Source organism: Rhea americana, unplaced genomic scaffold (assembly GCF_003343005.1).
Source record: "Rhea americana isolate MKP2758 unplaced genomic scaffold, rheAme1 scaffold_36, whole genome shotgun sequence".
NCBI lineage: Eukaryota > Metazoa > Chordata > Aves > Rheiformes > Rheidae > Rhea > Rhea americana.
The window spans coordinates 469,029-490,796 of NW_028186490.1; the positions used below are offsets into that span (position 1 = coordinate 469,029).

Genomic DNA, 21,768 nt, shown 5'->3' on the forward strand with positions numbered 1-21,768 from the left:
ACAGCGTGGGGCTAGCAAATCATTTTCACAAGAAAAATATGATTTCGAGAGGAATTGTTACCCCAGAGACAGAGGTAGCTTACCTTATTTTTTATCTCTCTCCAGACAAGGAGCTGCTGCCTGGACCATGTTGTTTGTAAAACCCCTTTTATGGTAGTTTGCTGGAATTAGAAGTGATCAAACTAGTGTGTCTATAATAGTCTATGCTGTTTTATTTTGGTTTGTTACTTCTGTGGGCTACTCAGCTTAATTTTTACAGCAGGTTACTCTCCAGTGATATCTGGTCTAACTTTAAAAAAAGAGAGGAAAAAAAAAAGCAAGCTCAGCAATATTCTTGGGAAGCAAGTTCTCTGTTCTTCATCATATGTGTTAATATGGCATCTTGCCTCAGATTGATAAATGATACTGAAAGAAAATTTATTTGATATTAGCTGTCTGCCAAAGTCAGTTTGCAAAACATTGTTTTCTCTGGATAATTTTCCATATTTGCTGTTGATTAATTAATAAATGATCCTGAATGTTGAGTGAAAATGAGCAATACTTGCTTCACAGAAAGTGAAGTGGAAGTGGACTGTGCATCTAGTCGTTGAACTCTGCATCCCTCTGATTCTTCGTATTTTCCTACCTCTTCAAGGCTTTTGCTTTTTATGTAACATTTTCCCTCAAGAAGCTTCCCTTTAGGAAGGTATAAAATATACTGCTAAGCCTGACAGCAAGCACAGAGAGTTACTGATGGAAGCCAGCTTGTGCCCAGAAACAGTGATAGCCCATTTCGTAGCTTTTCCGTAACTCTGCCTCCTCTTGTTAAAGGGGAAGATACTAAAGATTGTCTGTATTTCTCTACATATTTTATTTGCCAAAGTGGGAATGTTTCCAAAAATCTTTCTTAATCTCTATTTCCCTCTGATTCAAGCTCTGTTAGTGGCTTGTGTATTTCCTCATTTTCAGGTAGTTTTCTCAGCTGCTGAATGACTTTCTTGTCCAAGCAATAAGGGTAACTTTTATTTCCAAGAGGAACTGTCCTGAAGTCTTTAACTGCCGTTCCTGTTACTTCCTCTTTTTCTTTAGAACTCTTCTCCCTCGCATGTTAAAAAGCAAACATGAGTTTTACCACAGCTTCTCTTTCCTTTGCTTTACCAAGAGTGCTTGTAAACTCCCATGCAGCTGAACTTTACTGGCACCTCAGGGGTGTGGGCTGATCTTTGAGTTTGGCTTCCTCCAGTTCTTGACCATAAGGTTTTAAATAGCTGGGAGGAAAGAGATAGAAGCAAGTAGCCCCATCAAGGGAGGATTATCTGATACTAAATCTTATCAATGTGTGTAAGTATTTGAAGGGAGGGTGTCAAGGGGATGGGGAAAAACTCTTTTCAATAGTACCATGCAAAAGGACTGGAGGCAACGGGCAAAAACTGAACCACAGGAAGTTCCGCCTGAGTATGAAGAGGAATTTCTTCCCTGTGAGAGTGACGGAGCCCTGGCACAGGTTGCCCAGAGAGGTTGTGGAGTCTTCTTCTCTGGAGATATTCAAAGCTCACCTGGATGCAACCCTGTCTAACGTGCTCTAGGTGACACTGCTTGAGCAGGGAGATTGGACTAGATGATCTCCGGAGGTCCCTTCCAACTCTACCCATTCTGTGATTGTGTAAATGACAGAAAATTAGTGCAGTGAAAATGTCCTCACTGTTCAGTCGTATTGTTCCTTTTCTTTCATGAGATCCAAGAAAATCTTTTCCTCTTGATTTCACAATTTGATGGAGAAATTGCTGGTAGTATTGCCTTGCAGCACTGCTAGTAGGAAACAGCTTTGCTCTGGGCTGGTATTACCTATCTTCTGAAGCTGCTCGGAAGTCCAGAATTGGGGTCTGCCAACAAGCCCAGACACTGTGAATTTGGCATGGTTATTCGCTTCTCAGGCTCTGTCAGCAGATGTTATTTCCATTTTGCAGTAAGCTCTTCCAGTATATTAGCTACTCAGCTGAATTTCAGTGTGAACTACTGCAGTGAACAGGGAAAATACTGTGTGCTGGCTGACAGCTTTGTGACTATTAAACAACCGTCAGTCGTCGTCTTTGCTCTTGAGGTCCTCTTTCTGTTAGGTAGGGGTGACAATTCTTTGCAGAGTCCCCCAGTGGCTCCTTTCGGCACCACTTCTAGCTCTGAATATATAAACTTGAACTTCAATCTGAATTGCGTTCTGTAGCTAAATTTTAGTTAAAAGTATTTAATGATGTTTGGCCTTAGCACTGGATGCTACGGCAAAAAAGATTAGCGCTGTCTCAGCAAAAGAGTGCGTTTAAATAGGTAGTTGTTAAATACTACTAATTCACCAGGCAAAACCAAGACAACATAACCTCACATAAGCACCCTTTGGGACATTGTAGAGCAACCCTCATCTGAACTGCTAACATAATGTGTTGTGGGGAGATCCTGAGTGTGAGGTAGACTGATGTCTAGCAGATGCCATTGTAAGGTCATCTCTCTTGTACTTACTGTCAGTGCTTTGCATTTGTTTCATTTTAGGCACAGCCAAAAATTCTTTTGCCACCTTCAGGGGTGTCTGTGTATGTTTGACCATGGAGTAACATTAACCTGTTATCATAGAATCATAGAATCAGTAAGGTTGGAAGGGACCTCTGGAGACCATCTAGTCCAACCTCCCTGCTCAGCAGGGTCACTTAGAGCATGTTAGACAGGGTTGCATCCAGGCAGGCCTTGAATCTCTCCAGAGAAGGAGACTCCACAACCTCTCTGGGCAACCTGTCCCAGTGCTCCATCACTCTCACAGTGAAGAAATTCCCCCTCACCTTCAGGCGGAACTGCCTGTCCTTCAGTTTCTGCCCATTGCCTCTTGTCCTGTCACATGGGACAACTGAAAAGAGTTTTTCCCCATCCCCTTGACACCCTCCCTTCAAGCACTTACACACATTGATAAGATCCCCCCTCAGTCTTCTCTTCCCCAAGCTAAAGAGGCCCAGCTCTCGTAGGGCAGATGCTCCAGCCCTCTGATCATCTTTGTAGCCCTACGCTGCACTCTCTCCAATAGCTCCATGTCTCTCTTGTCCTGGGGAGCCCAGAACTGGACACAGGACTCGAGATGAGGCCTCCCCGGGGCTGAGTAGAGGGGCAGGATCACCTCCCTCGCCCTGCTGGCAACAGTCTTCCCAGAGCACCCCAGGATACCATTGGCTTTCTTGGCCACAAGAGTACCTTGTTGGCTCATGGTCAACTTGTCATCTACCAGCACTTCCAGGTCCTTCTCTGCAGAACTGCTCTCCAGAAGGTCGGCCCATGCTGAACTGATGCTGTCTTTAAGGTCTCTGCTACTCTTGCATTAAACTATGTTTTATATTTAGTTATCTGTTCTTGGCCTTTAAACTTACTAATTTCTGCATTTACTACAAAGCTTGAATTTTCATGCCCAGCAGTCAGCTTGATGGTCTCCTGGTGAACTGTTCTCCTCATGCTTGTTAGTATTGCCATCGTGTGGCTGGATTAGATTTGTCACTTTTTTTTTTTTTTTTTTGATTTGTTATTTTACCCTGACTGGTTTAGCTCAGTTGGTTAGAGCACGGTGTTGCTAATGCCAAGGTCATGGGTTCAATCCCCATATGGGGCTATGCTGAGGGCTGGACTAGATGATCTCCAGAGGTCCCTTCCAACCTTATGATTCTATGATTTTACATCTTCTCTTGGTCCTTAGTGCTGATACCAGGTGTTAGGTAGTTATAAAGGTGACCAGCACTGGGAAACATACAAATCCATAAATCTTCTCTGTCCCTATTTGTTCACCTTCTAAGGAGGCTGATACAACGAAACAGAAGACACAGTCATGAAGATTGAATGTTGTATTTGTAAAAACTTCCGTGACTTGTGTATTCCCTTTATGGAATTAGGGGTATCAATACAGATTTGAGTGAGGAAGAAGGCCATTTTTGGAGCAGACTTTAGCTAAGGAAAAGCCTGTAATCTTGTGTTTTTGCTGTTTGTTTTTTATGAAGCTATTTGTGGTGGAGAAATTCACAAAGATGCTGGCCAAATCCAATCTCCCAATTACCCAGATGACTACAGACCTTCCAAAGAATGCATCTGGAAGATCACAGTTTCTGAGGGCTTTCACATAGGAATCACATTCCAAGCCTTTGAGGTGAGAAAGGTCACTGTGCGCTGTTGAATGGTTATTACAGCGTATAGGTCCTTTAAAAGTAAACAGGAAGTGATTTAAATAATAGCATGTTTAAAGAAGTCTTTTGAATAGTTCAGAACATTATTTCTCCTCACCAGAAGATCACTCAGGTATTTTCAAGCCAAGGTTTAAATACAATGAATTTTTGAAAACTTACTGTAGACAGGAGGAATTAGAGGAGCACAAAATAGTTGATCATGTTAAATAGGGAAGCATGAGTTCCTGTCTCTTCATTCTGGTCAAATGAATTTGAATGATTGAAATCAGGCAAAAAAATCGTGTTGCTCTCACTGTGGCTTGGCATGTTTCAGTATATTTGTGACTCTCTAAAGAAACATCATGGTTCAGGCTAGCAGTTTATAGGATATGTTAGACTCTTGGTCAGGAGCCCTATGAACTGTTTGCTGACTACTAATGTATAAGTCAAAGACAGGAGTGGGCAGGACCTGGGTTAGTATGCAAGTCCCATCTTGCCCACAGGACACTATGGCTTGTGTACAGTCCAAGAAAGGGCTGACACCACAACATCTTAGCTATTCTGTGAGCCTTTTTTTTGTTCTTTTTTTTTTGTTTGTTTGTTTGTTTTTTGTAGTTGTTCTGCTCTGTCCCTTACAGCTTCTCATGGCAAAGCAGCCTGTCGATAGTCAAGGATCAAGCTTCATGGAGAGATAGCCATGAAATGGCAGTAGAACTGACATGTGCCTGTGCTTGAATGTGGTTTAGGCTGCAGGAATGTTCGATGGCAGCCATGAGACAAAGGCCTAGTTGTGATCAGTTGTTTGGGATGCTTCTTTGGAAGCTGATTGGTGGGCAAAGTCTGAGTAGCTAGGACCCAGAGCTCTCATAGTAGTCAGGTACAGACACAGCCCTTTTCCTTTGCAGATCGAATGGCATGACACATGTTCTTATGACTACCTGGAGATCCGAGATGGCCTCAGTGAATACAGCCCATTGATCGGTCACTTCTGTGGCTATGAGAAGCCAGAAGATGTCAAATCCAGCTCAAATAAGATATGGATGAAGTTTGCATCAGATGCAACCATCAATAAAGCAGGCTTTGCAGCAAATTTCTTTAAAGGTATGTCTTCTAGTAACTCTCAAGGTAAAGATCAAGGATCGGTCATTGCTTAACCTACTGTCATACCAAAGCAATCAGTTACCATTATATCTATTTTTAGTTGAAATTTATTAGTCTTGTCTGTACAACTGTCAATGTCAAATTTATATGCAAATTGCTTTGAGAGTGTAGATGGGGCCGAGGCTACGGCATGAACACTGCCTCCCTGATGAGACAGAGTACCTACCTGTACCTGCTAGGTACAGAGTACCTAGCAGTTCATCTACAGGTCAGTAGCAGCACACACACTAATACCTTGTGTTTAACAGCTGGACAGCATGTGGCCCCCATTTATCTATGCCAAGGGACACTGACATTTTCCAGGAAGTTTACTAGTACTGTTCAAAAAGTGGTGAAAACAACTGTCTAAAGTTATACACTAAAAGAAAACTTTGGAGAGAGAGAAAGTTTGAATGCAAGGAGAATCCCAGGGAAGATTTGCTTGTTTAGGAAACAAATGTGTTCCTAAACAGAGATCCTGTTCAGGAAGATGTGAGCCAAGACAAAGATTTTGCTAAGAGCTGAACCTTTCCAAGCATTCTGGTGGCTTAATAAAGGCAAGAGGCAAATATCTAACTGCTTGGAAAATACCTGTTGGAACTGCTGTTAGATGGATAGAATCATGTTTCTCTTTTATTTCTGTACACCTGTCTCTGAACCTAATAGCTGCAATGCCAGTATTTGGATTGTGTAAGTCCTTTCTTCTACTTTAATTTCTGTCTTCCATTTAGGGTGATTAAAAGATCTCTGGCAAGTATTGTGGTGTTTCATTCCAGATGCTGGACAACTCTCACAGTGCTTGGATTCCCTTCCTTAAATTCTCAGATTCCGTAAAGACACAGTCAGTACTTCTTCCCAAAGATGTGTTAGCCTCTTTCAGGAGCGGGTAGTGCACACTGACTGTGTGCACAGGTGTCTTCTGGGGTCTAGCACTAGCCAGAGACTTCTTGGCCTGTATAATATGAAGTTTTCCTGCAAGTTTATAGAGTACACCTGCCTCTGAAATGTTTTCTTGGGATAAAGATGCCCAGAAATAGATTTTGAGATACACAACTGTAGTTCATGAGTGTTTATGGTGTCGCTGAGTCCATGCTAGTAAGTCCAGCTGAGAGGCAAAGTGTATTCGCTTGGGCCAAGCACCACAGTAGCCATAGCTATGCAGCTTCTAGCCAGGTTGCCTTGTGGGCAGAGCTTATTGATGTCAGTTTCAAAAGCTGTGTAGACATACCTGCAAGCTCCATGTGGAGTTTCAAGCTGGGACCTGAAGTCTACTCTATCCAGAGGGATTGTGATTGGCATATGCTCCTTAAATGAAGTAAATGAACAAATTAGATTGCTCTGCAAGCAACCTGCAGACTGCCGTCCTCAGCTGACAGAGCACTGGATCAACTTTGCCTTAATGAATTGTGTACAGAGCTACAATTACATGTCTTATAATGTTGGGAAAGAAAACAGAGTTAAGGACTGAACTGAAATTAATGCCCTGTGAGAACATGCAGTGCTAACTTCTAGCTTTTCAGTGAAAGTAAACCTGCAAACAGTCAGATCACAGAAGGTAGGTCTTTGGTCAGGTCCAAGATGACAGTGTCACGAAGATAACGAAGATCTAATGCCCATTCCACCACGTATATCTCAAGGGAAAGCTCTAAGACTATTCTTCGTTAGTTATCTTAATTTTAGTGACAGTTGTATCACTGAAGCCAGATCTCTATATGGTTGAAATATTAGTAGTGAGGTGCCTCTCTTGCATGCACATTGTACCTTTCTTCTTGATGGTGAATGTTAGGGGAAATAAAATACTTTGCAAAACATAGCTGCCCAATGCCAGGACGCCAGTATTTATGTCGCTCTCTTGGTGAAGATGGGGATTTTTGATGATGATAGAAGTTGCAGCCTCTCTTTTCTCTCAGCAAATGATTTAACAGCCAGATTAGAAGCTGCTGTAATGTGTCCAAGCACAGAGCAGCAAAGCAATACTCTCTTATTAGTAAGTCCACAAATAGAAACAGGAAAATTAAATCTATTTGAACTGGAACTGTTACAGCAGAGGGCTCCTGACTGTCAAAGGCTTTGAGAAAGACAGTGCTATCAGGACTGTTCCCATTTGGTCTACGTAGCATTAACTTTTACAGGAGCACGTCCATAAAACAATCTATTAAGGGATGTACATGGAATCAGGAGCCAGGGTGAGAAGATAGTAAATCTGGCTATCTCTATAATAAAATGTCAGCTTAGATTGTTGAGATCTGTTTGGGAGAACCTGGTTTCAAAATCAAGTGTAGCAACTAATGTGTGTCTACAAACAGTAAAAACAATCTGCATGTCCTCCCAGGTCCTTTGCTGTACTTTATTCAGTGGGATATGGTTATAATGAGCTTATTATAATGAGCTAGTTTTTGATACGTCAAGTCACTTAAGAGTATAAGGAATAAAAAACAAAAACAACAAAAAAAGGGCAAATGAGAACAAAATGCAGTGAAGTCTTTACAGGAGATCATGTTTTCCTGCATCTGTCTAGAAAAAACACTTAGGCCCTGTGGGTGGTGATAGAAATGTTTAGCCTTTGAGTTTTTGGTGGTAGGAATGCTTTAGCACTTGTCAGGTTTGCTGCAGTACCTGGTCCATGGGCTCTGCTTGTCAGGCGGGACTCTGTTCTTTCTGCCCCAAAGTGTTGCCTAGGAAAATATTAGGGAATTTGGGTGCTTGGAAAGTGTGACTTGTTCTGTTTTTCTCCTGACAGAAATGGATGAATGTTCTCTGCCAGACAATGGTGGGTGTGAGCAGCTGTGTGAGAACACACTGGGTAGCTACATATGCACCTGTGAACCTGGCTATGAGCTGACTGCTGATAAGAAGAGTTGTGAAGGTGAGTAGCGTACAGATTGGAGCATCTGTCTTTAGGATGGATACTAAGCTAGTAATGAAATTGAACTAGCTTGGAGATGATTCTCCTTTCCTCTCCATCTTTGTTTCTGTGTACTTGCCCCACTATTTTCTTTTGTCAACATTTCCCATTTAAATCAAGTTTAGAGTGAAGAACTGAAAATACTCTGATTCTCTGCTGCCTAAATCCCTCTTAAACCTTGCTTTCTGGCCTGGGATCCATGATCTGATCGGAGTTCCCACAATGCACCATAGAGAGGCGCCATTACCTTGTGACAGTTGAATGGTCCGAGTGTGTCTTGGGAGGTGAATCTCAGATGAGAAATCCAGTTTACAGAAGGCAGTAACTCTGACTACCAGATGACATGACAGGAGTGCTACAGAATCAAAATATTTCAATCTAAGGCTGAAAAAACCCTGCTTATTGTAGACAAAAATATCAATGTTTACTCATGCAAAATAGATAATGAATCAATTCCATTTTTTTTGATACAAGAAAGCATTCATGTTTGATAAAAGCTGTTTTTGTCAGACTATAGTTATAGAACCACTCTCTTGCAACAAGTGCTTACTTTCACAAACAGTGAAGCTACCAGCGTTGTGAAATCCACATGTTGGTCTTATCTCTTATTTTTTCCTGTTAGCTGAGATATGTTTAGGGAACTCCGCATACTGTGAATGAAATTCTCAAAGTGACCTGGTTCGCCCTGGCTTCTGCTTTAGCCAGTCTGTTGAGCAAGGCTGATGTTGACTTTGTGGGAGCAGTTAAGTGCATGCAAAAGAATTCTGGAAGTGATACCTTATTTTTTAAATAATTTGTTGCAGTTCTGAGCAAGTCAGTGTAATTTTCCAGGCATTTTCTGGCCTTCACTCTTAGCCTCCTATTTCAAACTCCATTTGTGGGCAATACAGAGAGAGTAGTTTTTGAAATTGTAGTGATGCACATCAATGTTGATAGCTTTTGCTGCTCCAGGTGTTACTCTACAAAATGTAATGCAATAGGCAACAGCATAATGAAGATAAAATGCACTGCATCTGGATACTGAAAGCACACCACAGACACATTTTTTAGTTTTGAGGCCTACACTGGAAACCGCAAGAAAATTTCTTCCTTTGAGACGGACAGTGAATGCAGGGACTAAAGATCCTGGTCTTAGGATACCTTAGGATGGAGGTAAGTGCTCTCCTGCCTCTTCAGCACAGAGCAGATCTACTGAGAAGACTGCTGCAGATGTAGGTCTGTGGTGAGGACTGCGTGACTCCCCTTTGTGTTGCTGCTCCGTACTTTCACGTGACACAGGAGTGGTCCGTATAGCTGAATAATCCCCAGCTCAGACAGCTGTGCTCATCCTGATGGAAAGGGATCTAAGTTTAACCACCAGGTTGCTCAGATAAATGCTAGGCCCCACTGAAGGAAATGGTTGTTCTTGCTCTGCTAAAACTAGTGAAGCACTATAGGTAATAAACAAATGAATTGGAAAGTTTGGGTGAAAATCTAAATGCTTTGTGCAGTCCTTACTTGTCGGTTTTGTTTGGCTCTACCATCAACACCCTTGGTCATGTTTCCATTTGTGCTTGAACAAGTCCCTAAAACACTTGCAGTTGATATGCAGCTTCACTGTGCCTTTTGCATTGAAGTTGCTCTTAATTAGTTTAGTTCTCTTAATGCAAAATGATACTGGGACCAAAACACAGGAAGCTTTTATCGCTGTGAATTTTGAGGATCTGGCCTTATCTTGTTACCACTAGGAAACAGCAATGAAAAAATTGCTTCATTGCAGGTAGAATTTTGCATCCAAATAACAAACTGAGGTTTATTCCTTTGATGTAAAAGCCATGTCCTCTCTCAGGATGATGAAGCTGAAATGTCCTGAATTTTTAAAGGAAATAGGAGAATAGAACTGTCTCTCAGTTGTTGTCAGTTTTCCCTAGTTAAGATGCTACCCACATGTAACAAGCCACCAAACTGCTGACATAGGTGTTTTCTCTAGGATTCTATTACCTTCTAATTAGTCAGCTGGTGAACTTCAAAGGTTGGTAGGACAAAGTGTCATCACTCTGTATGTTTTGGATTGGGGCTACAAGTATTTTAGGTTGCAAAAATCAGGCATTTGAATGCTATCAGAAATATGGGTAAACTTACTAAGCTGGCCTTATCAGATGTGTTGTGTATGTCAAGTCTGCTGATTCACAGTAAAACCAAGGCCATAGAGTATAACGGAGATCAATCTTGCGCAGTTAAGGTAGCTCTCACGGCCACGGACTAGCTGTGTGTTCTTCACTTGTGATTTATAGTAAGTAAAGTTTCTGCTTTCTCCATAGCTCCCCCCCACCCCCCTTTTAACACCTGTTCCGGAGGCTGGGATTTGAAACATGCCACCAGCCAGGATCTGATTTATTTTCTAGCTAACAATGTGGCCCAAATTCTGTGTCTGGATGGAACCAAGTAAACCTTGTGTTCATTTATTGCCTCTCCAGCTGCCTGTGGGGGCTTCATCACCAAGCTCAATGGGACCATCACTAGCCCTGGATGGCCCAAGGAATATCCTACTAACAAAAACTGCGTCTGGCAGGTGGTAGCTCCAGCCCAGTACCGGATCTCTCTGCAGTTCGAAGTGTTTGAGCTGGAAGGCAATGATGTACGTAACCAGTCCCCGTATCTTGGCGGTGTAATTGTTGGATAACCCAGAACTGAATAAGTCTTTGGGGTACAAAAGAGTATGTGTTCCACTGATGGAGCTTCTGGTTGTTTCCCAGCCCTTGAGAGCCATTAGCAGTAATTGTTCTCCTTGAAGCTGGGATCTGTTTTCCCTAGAGAGTGGAAGAATTAAAGCTGTTTTGTTATAAATGAGGTTTTTTTCCCTCTATCTTCTCTCTAGCTTTTAATATTTTTAGGTGTTTTCCATCCCCTATTTGGTGTTTTCCCCTCTGTGGCCTGCTTTTATAGGGAGGTCATTGGAAATAAACAACGAGGTAGTTCCTAGGTTGAGGATAAACAAAATAAAACAGAGTTCTCTGCCTTGCCAGGGATGGATTCTGAGCAAAGCATTCAGGTCTTACTTCCTGCACTGTAAATGGGGGCAGTGCTCTACCTTAATTCAGCAGGCTGCTGAAGTTCAGTAAAGGCTGTCAAGCTTTCAGACAAGGAGGAAATTATTTTAGCTAGATTAAATGGAACCCTGCTATTCTGATAAACACACTCATGCTATAAGACAAAGGAGAATTTGGGGAAATTAGGAGTATGCTTGAGTATAGGGGTGTTTCCTTTCCCTGTCACTCAAGCCTCTGTCCTCTTCCTCTGAAAAGCTCTGTTCTGTCTCCATTGAGCTGAGAAACCTCCTCCTTTCTTGACAGGTCTGTAAATATGACTATGTTGAGATTCGCAGTGGGTTGGCTTCTGACTCCAAACTGCACGGCAAATTCTGTGGGTCAGAGAAACCTGAAGTAATCACATCATACAGCAACAACATGAGACTGGAGTTCAAATCAGACAACACAGTCTCCAAGAAAGGGTTCAAAATTCACTTCTTCTCTGGTATGTGGCTGTTTTCTCTCTGTTACTTGGTTGTCTTGTCTGAAAATCTTGTTTTAGGTGAATTTTCTATGGAGCTACTGGAGAGAGTCCAGCACGGGGCTACGAAGATGGTTAGAGGGCTGGAGCAYCTGCCCTATGAGGAACGGSTGCAAGAGCTGGGCCTGTTTAGCCTGGGGAAGAGAAGACTGAGGGGGGATCTTATCAGTGTGTACAAGTACCTGAAGGGAGGGTGTGAAGGGGATGGGGAAAAACTCTTTTCAGTTGTCCCATGTGACAGGACAGGAGGCAACGGGCAAAAACGGAACCACAGGAAGTTCCACCTGAATATGAGGAGGAATTTCTTCACTGTGAGGTTGTGGAGTCTCCTTCTCTGGAGATATTCAAGGCCCACCTGGATGCAACCCTGTCTAACATGCTCTAGGTGACACTGCTTGAGCAGGGAGATTGGACTAGATGATCTCCAGAGGTCCCTTTCAACCTTACTGATTCTATGATTCTTCAAGCTCCTTTTAATTTAGGCAGCCGACTGCATGGTTATTTACATCTAAAAAATATGGTTGCTCTGTGTTGTGACTTTTTCATCTTGGTTTCTCAGCACAGTGTGTGGTCCAGTTTCACAGTGTGGTGTCAGCAAGGTGCATGAATTTCATCAACGCTCCCAGTCCCCTGCAGAAGGAAGCACTGGGAAACCTGATCCCAGAAGTTCTTTCTGCCTCAGGAGTCATTAGCTTTCTCTCTGAAACTAGAAGAGCTAGAAAATTTCCAGAAGTCTTCTGTACTGCAATCCATCCTATCTAAGCTTTGCATGCTATTGGAGATTTCTAATCCCTTGGTCTGAACCTTTCATAGCTCTTTGTTTCAGTGATGCATCTTGTGGTAGGCATTTGTAGAGATTACATGAAAATGGAACCACGCTGTCCAGAAGTGGACCAGTATAAGTATTTTTGAGTAGGACAATCTGCAGCTAATCAGACAAAATGACCTCAAATTAAGGTAGATGCAGAGGAGAACCAGGGCAAGAGAACTGGCTTATTAAGTGTAAAAAGAGAAAGGATGGGGTAGAGTATGTTTTATCTAGAAATATGTTTGGGTGTGAAGAGACAGAAGAAGGTAATGCAGTCCAGGGAAAGCACAGGCACAAGAAAAATTGGAGGTAAGTTGGAGATAAATGAAACCGGACTGGAAACCGAGAAAAGATCCTAAGGTCAGAGCACTGAGATTCAGGAACACCTGCTATGAAGAGCAGTAGGGACAAAATCCCACTTTCTTTTCAGCTGGAACAGTTTGTGAAGGGAACTGTATGTAGTGGGAGGGTGCTAAGTAAGTGGTTTCCACTGTGCTTTCTGGATCCTTTCCCTTTACTTTAAGCCTGAATTTTTCTAAGCCAAACTGCTTATATTTGCTTAAGGAAAAGGTGGAATAGAAGTGTCTGATCTTCCATTTTCTCTGCTACCTACACGTGCCACTGTCCCATAAGGGTGAAAAAGACAGGCCCTTCTTTGGCCCTGTAGCTTCTGCATAAAGCTAAACATACTTGAGTGAAAATCTACTGAGACATATTGCAGCTTCAGAGATCAGCTTATACCTTGGAATCTCTTTTCCATGTGGTTCCTTGTGCTTTCAGGCAAAACTATTTAAAGATAAGGGCTCATCAATGTACACAGGAACTTGAAAATATAAATATGGGCCAGTGGATTTTTTGCCTAAGTAGATAAATTTGTGTAATATTTCTCCTGAACCCTATTCTAAAATAATGAGGCATTGCTCTTAGTTTTCTGTTAACAATAGGACTATTTAATCATTCAAAACCTACATTATATAATAAAACACATTTGTGATGTATTTTATGGAATGAAAGATGATTGAAAAGAATCATACCTGAGGCTAAAAATGTGACTGGACTAATCCAGCAGCAGAGAGTTAAAGTTTGCATTGGTATTTGCCAGTTTGGATATGGGAATCGCAGCTGGTAGCTGCATTAGCCTGTTTCTTGCTGGCACCTCAGTATTTGTTGGTTTGATCCTGCTCAGACAAGGACGAATGCTCCAAAGATAATGGTGGCTGCCAGCATGAATGCATCAACACCTTTGGGAGCTATGTATGCCATTGCAGAAACGGGTTTGTGCTGCATGAAAACAGCCATGATTGCAAAGAAGGTAAGGCCCCACTTCTTACATCCAGGCAAGTTAAGCAGTCTTTATTCTCAAATGCTTCTTGATCCAGAGCGCTTCCTGCCCCATATTGGAAGCATGTTTGTACAGCTGGGTGGCATACCAAGGTGGAGCACTGATATAGCTGAAAAATTCTCCAGCAAAAGCAAAAAGAGAGTTTTTATTAGCTGGATCTATTCCCCAGTCTGGCCCTCCACATGGCCATAGGGATAGACAGAGTTGGGAGTAAGAAGCTGGGCTAGCAAAAGAAGCCAGTAAGTAATTGTGAAACACCACCTTGTTGTTTACTTGTTGCTCCAGCTATCATTTAAGCCTTAGGTTCAGTCAGAAGAGAGAGACTGAGCTGATCTAACACTTTGATGCTTTCAAAAATTTCATTATTTTTACATACCACCCCTGGATATGTACTCCCATGGCCTTCCATGGAGGAAGTCTCCACTTGCCTGATTTCTCCATGAACAGATTCAACTTGCTGAGTCAACAAAACAAACAGCTCAGACAGGGCTCAGATAGCACCAGCATCAACTCAGTGGAGCCCGTGTCTTTGGGAGCAGGGGAGAAAAAATGGAGGAACAGGAGTGGAGGAAGAGGGAAGTAAGATGACCTATTGCACCAGCTGTCTGATTAGCTCAGCCGCCTAGTCTGGCTGCACTCTGGGATATCAGAAGTATAAGCCTTGCTAGGCACAGATCCACCCAGAACTATGCAGTAATCCTAAAAAACTTTATTCAATGATTGAAATATTCTCTGCTTCTGCCCTTTTGAGGGTTTCAGTGGACAGGGAGGAGCATGTAGTACAGTATAGTAACACAGTTCCCCTGTGAGACCTGCCTCGATGCCTCCATCTTTTGATCTCTCTCTCTCTCAAGCTGGTTGCGAGCACAAACTGAGCAGTGTGGAGGGAATGATGAGCAGTCCAAACTGGCCTGACAAGTACCCCAGCCGGAAAGAATGCACCTGGAATATCTCTGCAACACCTGGCCACCGAGTGAAAGTAGTGAGTAACAGAAAGCGAAAGAGGAGAAGCAGGCTAAATTATGCCTTGCTAAAGTGATATCTCCCTGCCATTGTGTGAGAGGAAAGGTTAGTGGGGTGCTAGATGGAGGGGGTCCCAGGAGGCTGCCTCTGGGCTAGGAATGGGCAGAAAGTCTCAGAGGGGCATAGGGAGATGAGGCAGCTTAGAGGAGACTCTAAGGCAGTGCCTGTGGAACACGGCCTGCTCTGTTAAAAGAAGGTGCAACAGGCAGTTACATGCCCTCTCCTCCCTATCCCTGCTTGCAAGCCACCTTGCTGGGACCATCTTCACATAAAGTGAGGGCAGTGCCAGTCCTCAGCCTCTCTGAGGAGGATGCATCAGCCCCATTTTACAGTGCAGACTGATGCATGTGGCAGGACATGCCCAAAGCTATGTGGCCAGTCCATGCCCTTGGGGAAAATAATTCCTGGATCCAAAGGAGTCTTTGGAGGAAGTAATACTGAACAATTGCCCATTCAGTGCATTAGGCAGGATTACCAGCAGGGAAAATGAGAGTGTATTGGACTTGTAATTGAAGACCATTGTCATGCATGCATGCAAGGCAGTAGAGCTAAGGCTACGGAAGACGTGCTTATGAACTGAGCTCCATCATCCTGAGATCACTTTCATCTGAAAGCATGTGATTCTGTTTTTGTTTGCATGTGAGGAGTTGGACATATTATTTGACCTATTTCTTCTTGGGCATTTCATCCTCTGCTAAACAGCTACTCAGATTTACAAGCATCTTTCTTAATTCTACTTATTCTGTTCTTACTGCAGACCTTCAATGAGTTTGAAATTGAACAGCATCAGGAATGTGCCTATGACCACTTAGAAATATATGATGGGCCCAACAGCAAGTCGCCTATCCTTGGCCGTTTCTGTGGCAGCAAGAAACCAAACCCTGTGGTGACTTCTACTAACAAGATGTTCCTTAGGTTTTACTCTGATGCTTCTGTACAAAGAAAAGGCTTCCAGGCAAAGCACAGCACGGGTAAGCTGTGTTTCCTGCCAATACCCCAGTGTGAGGAGGTGTGATCAGATTTCTCACTGCGGTGTTTGCCAGGCCAAACCAGACACACTTTTCAACAAAATGAGCAAAACCTGAGTTTTAACTGGTTGTAAATAATGCTAACCAGTTTCCAGAACATTGTTTGCACTGTACAGTTCATGCCAATTTCCGTATCAGCTGAGAGGTCTCTTCATAACAGACATTCCTACTCATCTTTTCATATATAAATTAGAGATGCTTGGTTGAGGAGCAACTGTTCTTCTATTCTTCAGAATATGTACCTGACAAAGAATTGCCAGTCAGGTGTATAGGCCCACACACAGAACAGGCCCATATTGAATGGGTTATGGTAGAGACAGAGGTGTGCTGTGGGCACACACAAGCTTAATCTTTTATTTGTGGCAGCCCTGACTGGTCTTGGAAATCTTAGTTTTAATCAAGGTTTAGTTTTCTGAAATCTCTGCAACTGCAAACAAATGAAACAAATTCTAAGAGTGGTAGTGTATGTGTGAGTAGATTGCTGACTGCCTCCTCCTGGTTGGCTGCAGATAAACTCTGCACCAAAGTACATGCATTTTACACAAACACTGTTATGAGGTGGAGTCTCTGGGAGACTGTTATGTACCCTCTTCTTCCTCCAGAGTGTGGTGGCCTCTTAAAGGCTGAAGTACAAAGTCAGGAACTCTATTCCCATGCTCAGTTTGGGGACAACAACTATCCGGGACAGTCCAACTGTGACTGGGTGATTGTAGCTGAAGATGGGTATGGAGTGGAGCTGATATTCCAGACATTTGAGATTGAGGAGGAGGCTGACTGTGGGTATGACTACATGGAGATCTACGATGGTTATGACAGCACTGCACCCCGACTGGGACGCTTCTGTGGCTCAGGGGTAAGCCATGGTGGTGATGATTTCTTAGGGGTACCTGGAAGTCACAAAGAAAGGTATTCTTATATTCTTTTTGGAGAGGGCAGCTGACACAAACTGGGATAAAAATGCTTTTTGTGACTGGTCTTTGCTTACTCCCCTATGGCCAGAGATCACAGCCACTTTATTTGATACACAACTTGGTTTGGAAACCTTGCCAATTGACTTCTCCTTGTTAGTGCAGAGGCATGAGAAGCAGCATGGCACTGCCCTGTGCTGTGCCCCAAGACTGCAGTTAGAACATTGTGTAGCTGTGGGAAACTCAGCTTCCAAAGCCCAATTTAATCCTTAGTCACTTTCTTCCTGAAGCAAGGTAATGTTGCAGCCATGCTGTGGAGAGACTTGCAGAGTTGCTTGTTAACTGCAGGATAGTATGTTGTCTCCTAAACCATTATCTATGTCCTGATTAATAGAGGTGACTCTGTTAATGCAGGCAATAATGAGTGGTATTTAAAACCAGAGGTTCTGTGTTTGATTTATCTGTGAATCCAGCATTGAAATGGAGAAGGTGATTATTGAATTTAAAAAGACACAGACAGGCAGAAAGAGTGTTGAAACAGGCCTGGCAAACTGGGGAGATGGTTTGGAAAATAAACAGAGGTAGAGCAGCTCAATGTGAAGCAGTTCAGGCCAGATCACACCAAATGACTCATTAACACAAGGATGAAAAGAAGATTGGCCAGGAAAGCATCAGTTCTATAGAGAAGCACAGGTAGGTTTAAGTAGGTCACAGCTCGTCAGTGGGGAAGAGAACAGGAATTTGCAAGTAAGATACAGTAAGTTATTCTGCCACTATTTGACCCTGGAAGGGCGTCAGCTGCAAAATAGGGTCCAGTTTGGATTGTGTCATTTCCTGAAAATAGTAGAATCATTTAGAGCAAGCTCAGAAGACTAGAAAAATAACAACAAAGAGTCCGGTGAATGTGACTTACGGAACAATTGGTAGAACTGGGATTGTAGAGTGGACTGGCATCCAGCGGACTGGACAAAAAGGCAAGCATGTAAAGAGCAAGGGAACAAGCTGTTCTCCATGTCCACTAAGTTGGGACAAGGGTTGTTCACAAAAGTAATAGGCTTAAATTTGCAGCAAGAGAGATCCAGGCTATATGTGAGGAAGAACTTCCTGATGGTGGGAATGGAAAAGTGTTGGAATGGATGTCTGGAAGAGGGAGGATCTCCATCACAAGTGATTTTTAGAGCGTGTTGGGCAGTAATCTGATAGAAATGTTTTGGGGAGTGTGATCCTGTTTTGGGGCAGGAGGAGGATTTCTTGGGGAGCCTTCCAATCCTGTTTTCTAGGAGGCCTGCTGCTGCCAACCTGCCCAGTGCAGAAGGGCTGATTTTGTGTGAAGGTAGCACCTCTATTTCTGTTTGTATCTAGCCAAGGTACTCAACTTGTAAGGAGTAAAAACACGAGCAACTGCTGAGCTCTGGGAGAGCAAAAGAATCCCTGCATGAAGGCATGGATTGCATAAGCTTCTCTGCTTCTCTCTGCCAACCTGGTGAATCAATACAGTGGTTGATTGACCTCTTGAGCAATCACAGAAAGCAATAGGACTGGAGGGGGGCACACAGGGTCTTCTCCCTCCAAGTCTTGGGGGAAGATCATTATGATCTGAACCACAGCTGTCAGAAATCTGGTGCCTAGCACCATGATTTACTGGCAAGTAAGAGGTCTTCTATTTTATGATGTGCTCAAGAAGTCAGAGCAGGGCAGGACATACTGAACACTCAGTTTCCATGTTTCCCGACCATTTTATCTTCACTGTGAGCTTAAACTCTGTCATCATTGTGCAAATAATTATTTATCATGCAGATTTTACCACTTCGTGCTGTCTTATTTTCTTTCCTGCAGCCTTTGGAAGAAATTTACTCTGCAGGGGATTCCATCATGATTCGATTCCACACAGATGAGACCATCAACAAGAAAGGCTTTCACGCCCGATACATAAGTACCAAATTTCAGGATGCACTGCACATGAGAAAGTAGTTTGACTGCTCCTCACAGACTTTCCCCATGTGAAGACTGAGACATTTAACTACATTTAACTGTGATCTTTGTCTTTTTATGCTCCTGTACACCTAGCCCAAAGCAGTGTACAATATTTTCTGTAACTAAAACTAAATCCAGTTCAAAGATTTGCCTCTGAAAAAATTATCATAATCTTTCTCCTGCTTACATACCCAGGACCAAAAATTGTCTTCTGATCATACCTGCCAGGGCATAAATCTTGTATTTTGCACAGCTTGCCACAGGCTGAGAGAAGACCGAGTTTGAGTTGAAAAAAAGCCTTGGTTTCTTCTATATCCTATTTCTAGGCGACATTTCCTAAGCATCCCGTACACATGAGCTGTCTGAAAGCATCTTCTGGAGCAGATGATGTGGACAGCCACCCAGTAGGATTTTCTTGATGGATCTTTCGGTCCACCCACTGTCCTCTACCAGCCCAAAATACTCTGTGCAATATGTCAGCAACCAGATGATTGTGACTTCAGATTCCATGACTCCTTCTGTCTCATTTATTTATTTTCTTGATTATTGTGTGTGTAGACAGGCAAGGACATGGAGAGAGTCTCTTTAGGGCTGCTATGTACTTCGAACCATGAACAATGAGAAGTGCCCAGCGCGTGATTGCAGTAATTGTCATGGTACCTGTAGAATGGAAGCATTTCAATGCAGTGGCCAAGGGAGAGGCTGTGGCTGATGAGGAAGTGCTGTGGTGGAAGTCAGGGCACATTTAGCCACTGGAGCACTCATAGTCTGATCCCATTACTCTGCCACAACAAGGCAACTCAGATGGCTGTGGCAACTGTCCAGGTCTTGTCTTAAATAAAAAATTTTTCGTCATCATTCCACTCCCTTTGTTTTGCTAACCTACTTTATGGTCCTTCGTTCCCACCCTTCTATTGTTCCCTAGTGCTACTTCCTCATAAGTCCTCGCTTCTCTTGGCTGAGCTGCTCTTCCCATAGTTCTCCACAGCAACCTTAGAGCTCTCTGCCACATCAGCTAGCAGAGCGTTTCGCAGAAGGAAATGTCAGGTAGAATTAGTCAGAATTCTCAGCACTGTGTCACTGGGTGATCCTCAAGCAGTGGGACAGAGGCCGTGCTAGAGGTCAGTGCTGGTGAGCTCTGGGAACCTGCTGAACATGTACATGCCCAAGGCATAGGATTAGGAACAGGAGAGCTCCACTGGTTTCTGCTTTCTCCCCAGTCTTCGCTGAGCCAGGGCCCAGTCTCTTGACATCATTGCAAGTCTGTAACCCAGATGTGCAAGCAAGATAGTGACTTAAGCACTTTGAGCTGTAAGGCTGAGACATGCTCTATGTTAGTTATTTGTGTATGTGGAAGCTACTGAGCCATGGGCTTTCAAAATCAACAGCTAACTTGGCACTTCATTAGGAAAAAGTAGAGGAAGCTGCACCTTTTGGGGAACTGCTGTAATTATGCTGCTGTTATGGGAAGCAAAAAAAAAAAAGGCTTTATTCCGAATGGCATTTCATTAAGGCGCTCATGGGCAATTACAAGCTAAAAGCTGAGGTATGTTAGCTTTAATAAAGTACTTATGATCCAAGGATTACTATGTTTACATAACCAATGTACTGTCAGGCTCCAGGGTGACACGTCCTCCTCTGGTGTATGTCTGTGGGAAAATGTTGGGCAGCACCAGTGTTAGGCACAAATGACATTCTTGGAGATGAGGGCATTTCTGGATGGGTAACAAATAGACCCCAGCCTTTCCACAAGTCCTTAAACAGAGGATGATCCAATTATTGTGAATAGTAGGGAAGCAAATGCATGGAAATACTTTCTTGTTTAGAACAAGAAAAAAAAGTAATTTATACACACACACACACACACAATTATATGTATATGAAGGCTGCATGTAGAAGACCAGTAGTCAAAGCCTTAATAAATGTCATGTGAACAATACTGTATTATTGACTATAGCTTTATTGCAGGCTGTACAAAACTATATTACTTCTGCTTGGGGTTTTTTTTTAGTTCTATTTTGCTTCTCTTCAAATTTTATAGCCTTCTTTTTATAGGTGAAGCTTTTGATCTTTTGCTCTTTGACAACACAGGTCTGGGGAAGTGAGCTCTGCTAGATAGGGTCTGCTTTTGTCCCTCTCTTACTTGCCTCCATTCAAGCAAAATCTGAGTAACTGAGGACCAGAGATAAGATCATGACATTCATGTTCCCTGTGAAATAGAAGGAAAGTTTCACTGGCAAGCAGCATTCAGATTTCCTGGCTCTCTAATGAGAGTAATTACTCTGGAGAGAAGTTACTTTAGAAGCTTCCTGTGTACTTTAACATCTTTGTTTCATGTTCTGATAATTTCTCATCTTGCTTGGTCTTTGGAATGTATACTCTGGTTTGTTGCAGATGCTTGTTGCAATGTGGTTTGACAGATCTGCTGCATTTGTTAGCATTCAAACGGATGTCTTGTGACAGTGTATTCACAACTGTTGTACTCTACATTTCAACCAATGATCTATGTAGAACATTTCTGCTGTACTGACTAGTCTTAACAGTCAATAATTTGAATGCATGAAATTTCTTTAAAAAAAAAGAAAAAAAGTCAGACTCTTTAAGGTGTGCATACACATTCCAGTCTTTCTGTGGTTTTACATTTCACTGAATAAAATCATTTTTTAAGAGGGGGAAGAGAGGAGGATGTGGGACCAATCCCAAATGTACCTATGCCCAGAACGAGTCTCTACATTCATTAAAGTCTGGATTCAGTTGCACGTTCTGTTGTATGCATGCATTTACTGTTTCTTGACAGCGAGGAAATTTCTTAATACATTCCTTGTTCTGTCATCCATTGTTTGTTTCTGCTACTAATGCCAGTTGGGATTTATTCTCTGCAGAAAATGACCTTCATGTGTGCATTTGTCTTTTTTTTTTTTTTTTTTTTTT

At 42.7% G+C, this 21,768-nt stretch overlaps 1 protein-coding gene across 1 annotated transcript in view; it reads left to right on the forward strand.

Moving 5' to 3' along the window:
* The window catches only part of TLL2 (tolloid like 2), a 99,593-nt gene extending 78,501 nt beyond the window's left edge, over nucleotides 1–21,092 (forward strand). The window contains exons 12-21 of the mRNA XM_085312194.1: nucleotides 3,999–4,144; nucleotides 5,066–5,261; nucleotides 8,041–8,166; nucleotides 10,662–10,822; nucleotides 11,538–11,718; nucleotides 13,749–13,874; nucleotides 14,759–14,886; nucleotides 15,685–15,898; nucleotides 16,558–16,808; nucleotides 18,700–21,092. Of these exons, the coding sequence (XP_085168320.1) occupies nucleotides 3,999–4,144; nucleotides 5,066–5,261; nucleotides 8,041–8,166; nucleotides 10,662–10,822; nucleotides 11,538–11,718; nucleotides 13,749–13,874; nucleotides 14,759–14,886; nucleotides 15,685–15,898; nucleotides 16,558–16,808; nucleotides 18,700–18,834 (1,664 nt within the window). The 3' untranslated portion in view covers nucleotides 18,835–21,092. The remainder of the gene's footprint in view (nucleotides 1–3,998; nucleotides 4,145–5,065; nucleotides 5,262–8,040; nucleotides 8,167–10,661; nucleotides 10,823–11,537; nucleotides 11,719–13,748; nucleotides 13,875–14,758; nucleotides 14,887–15,684; nucleotides 15,899–16,557; nucleotides 16,809–18,699) is intronic.
* The last annotated feature ends 676 nt before the right edge of the window (nucleotides 21,093–21,768 follow it).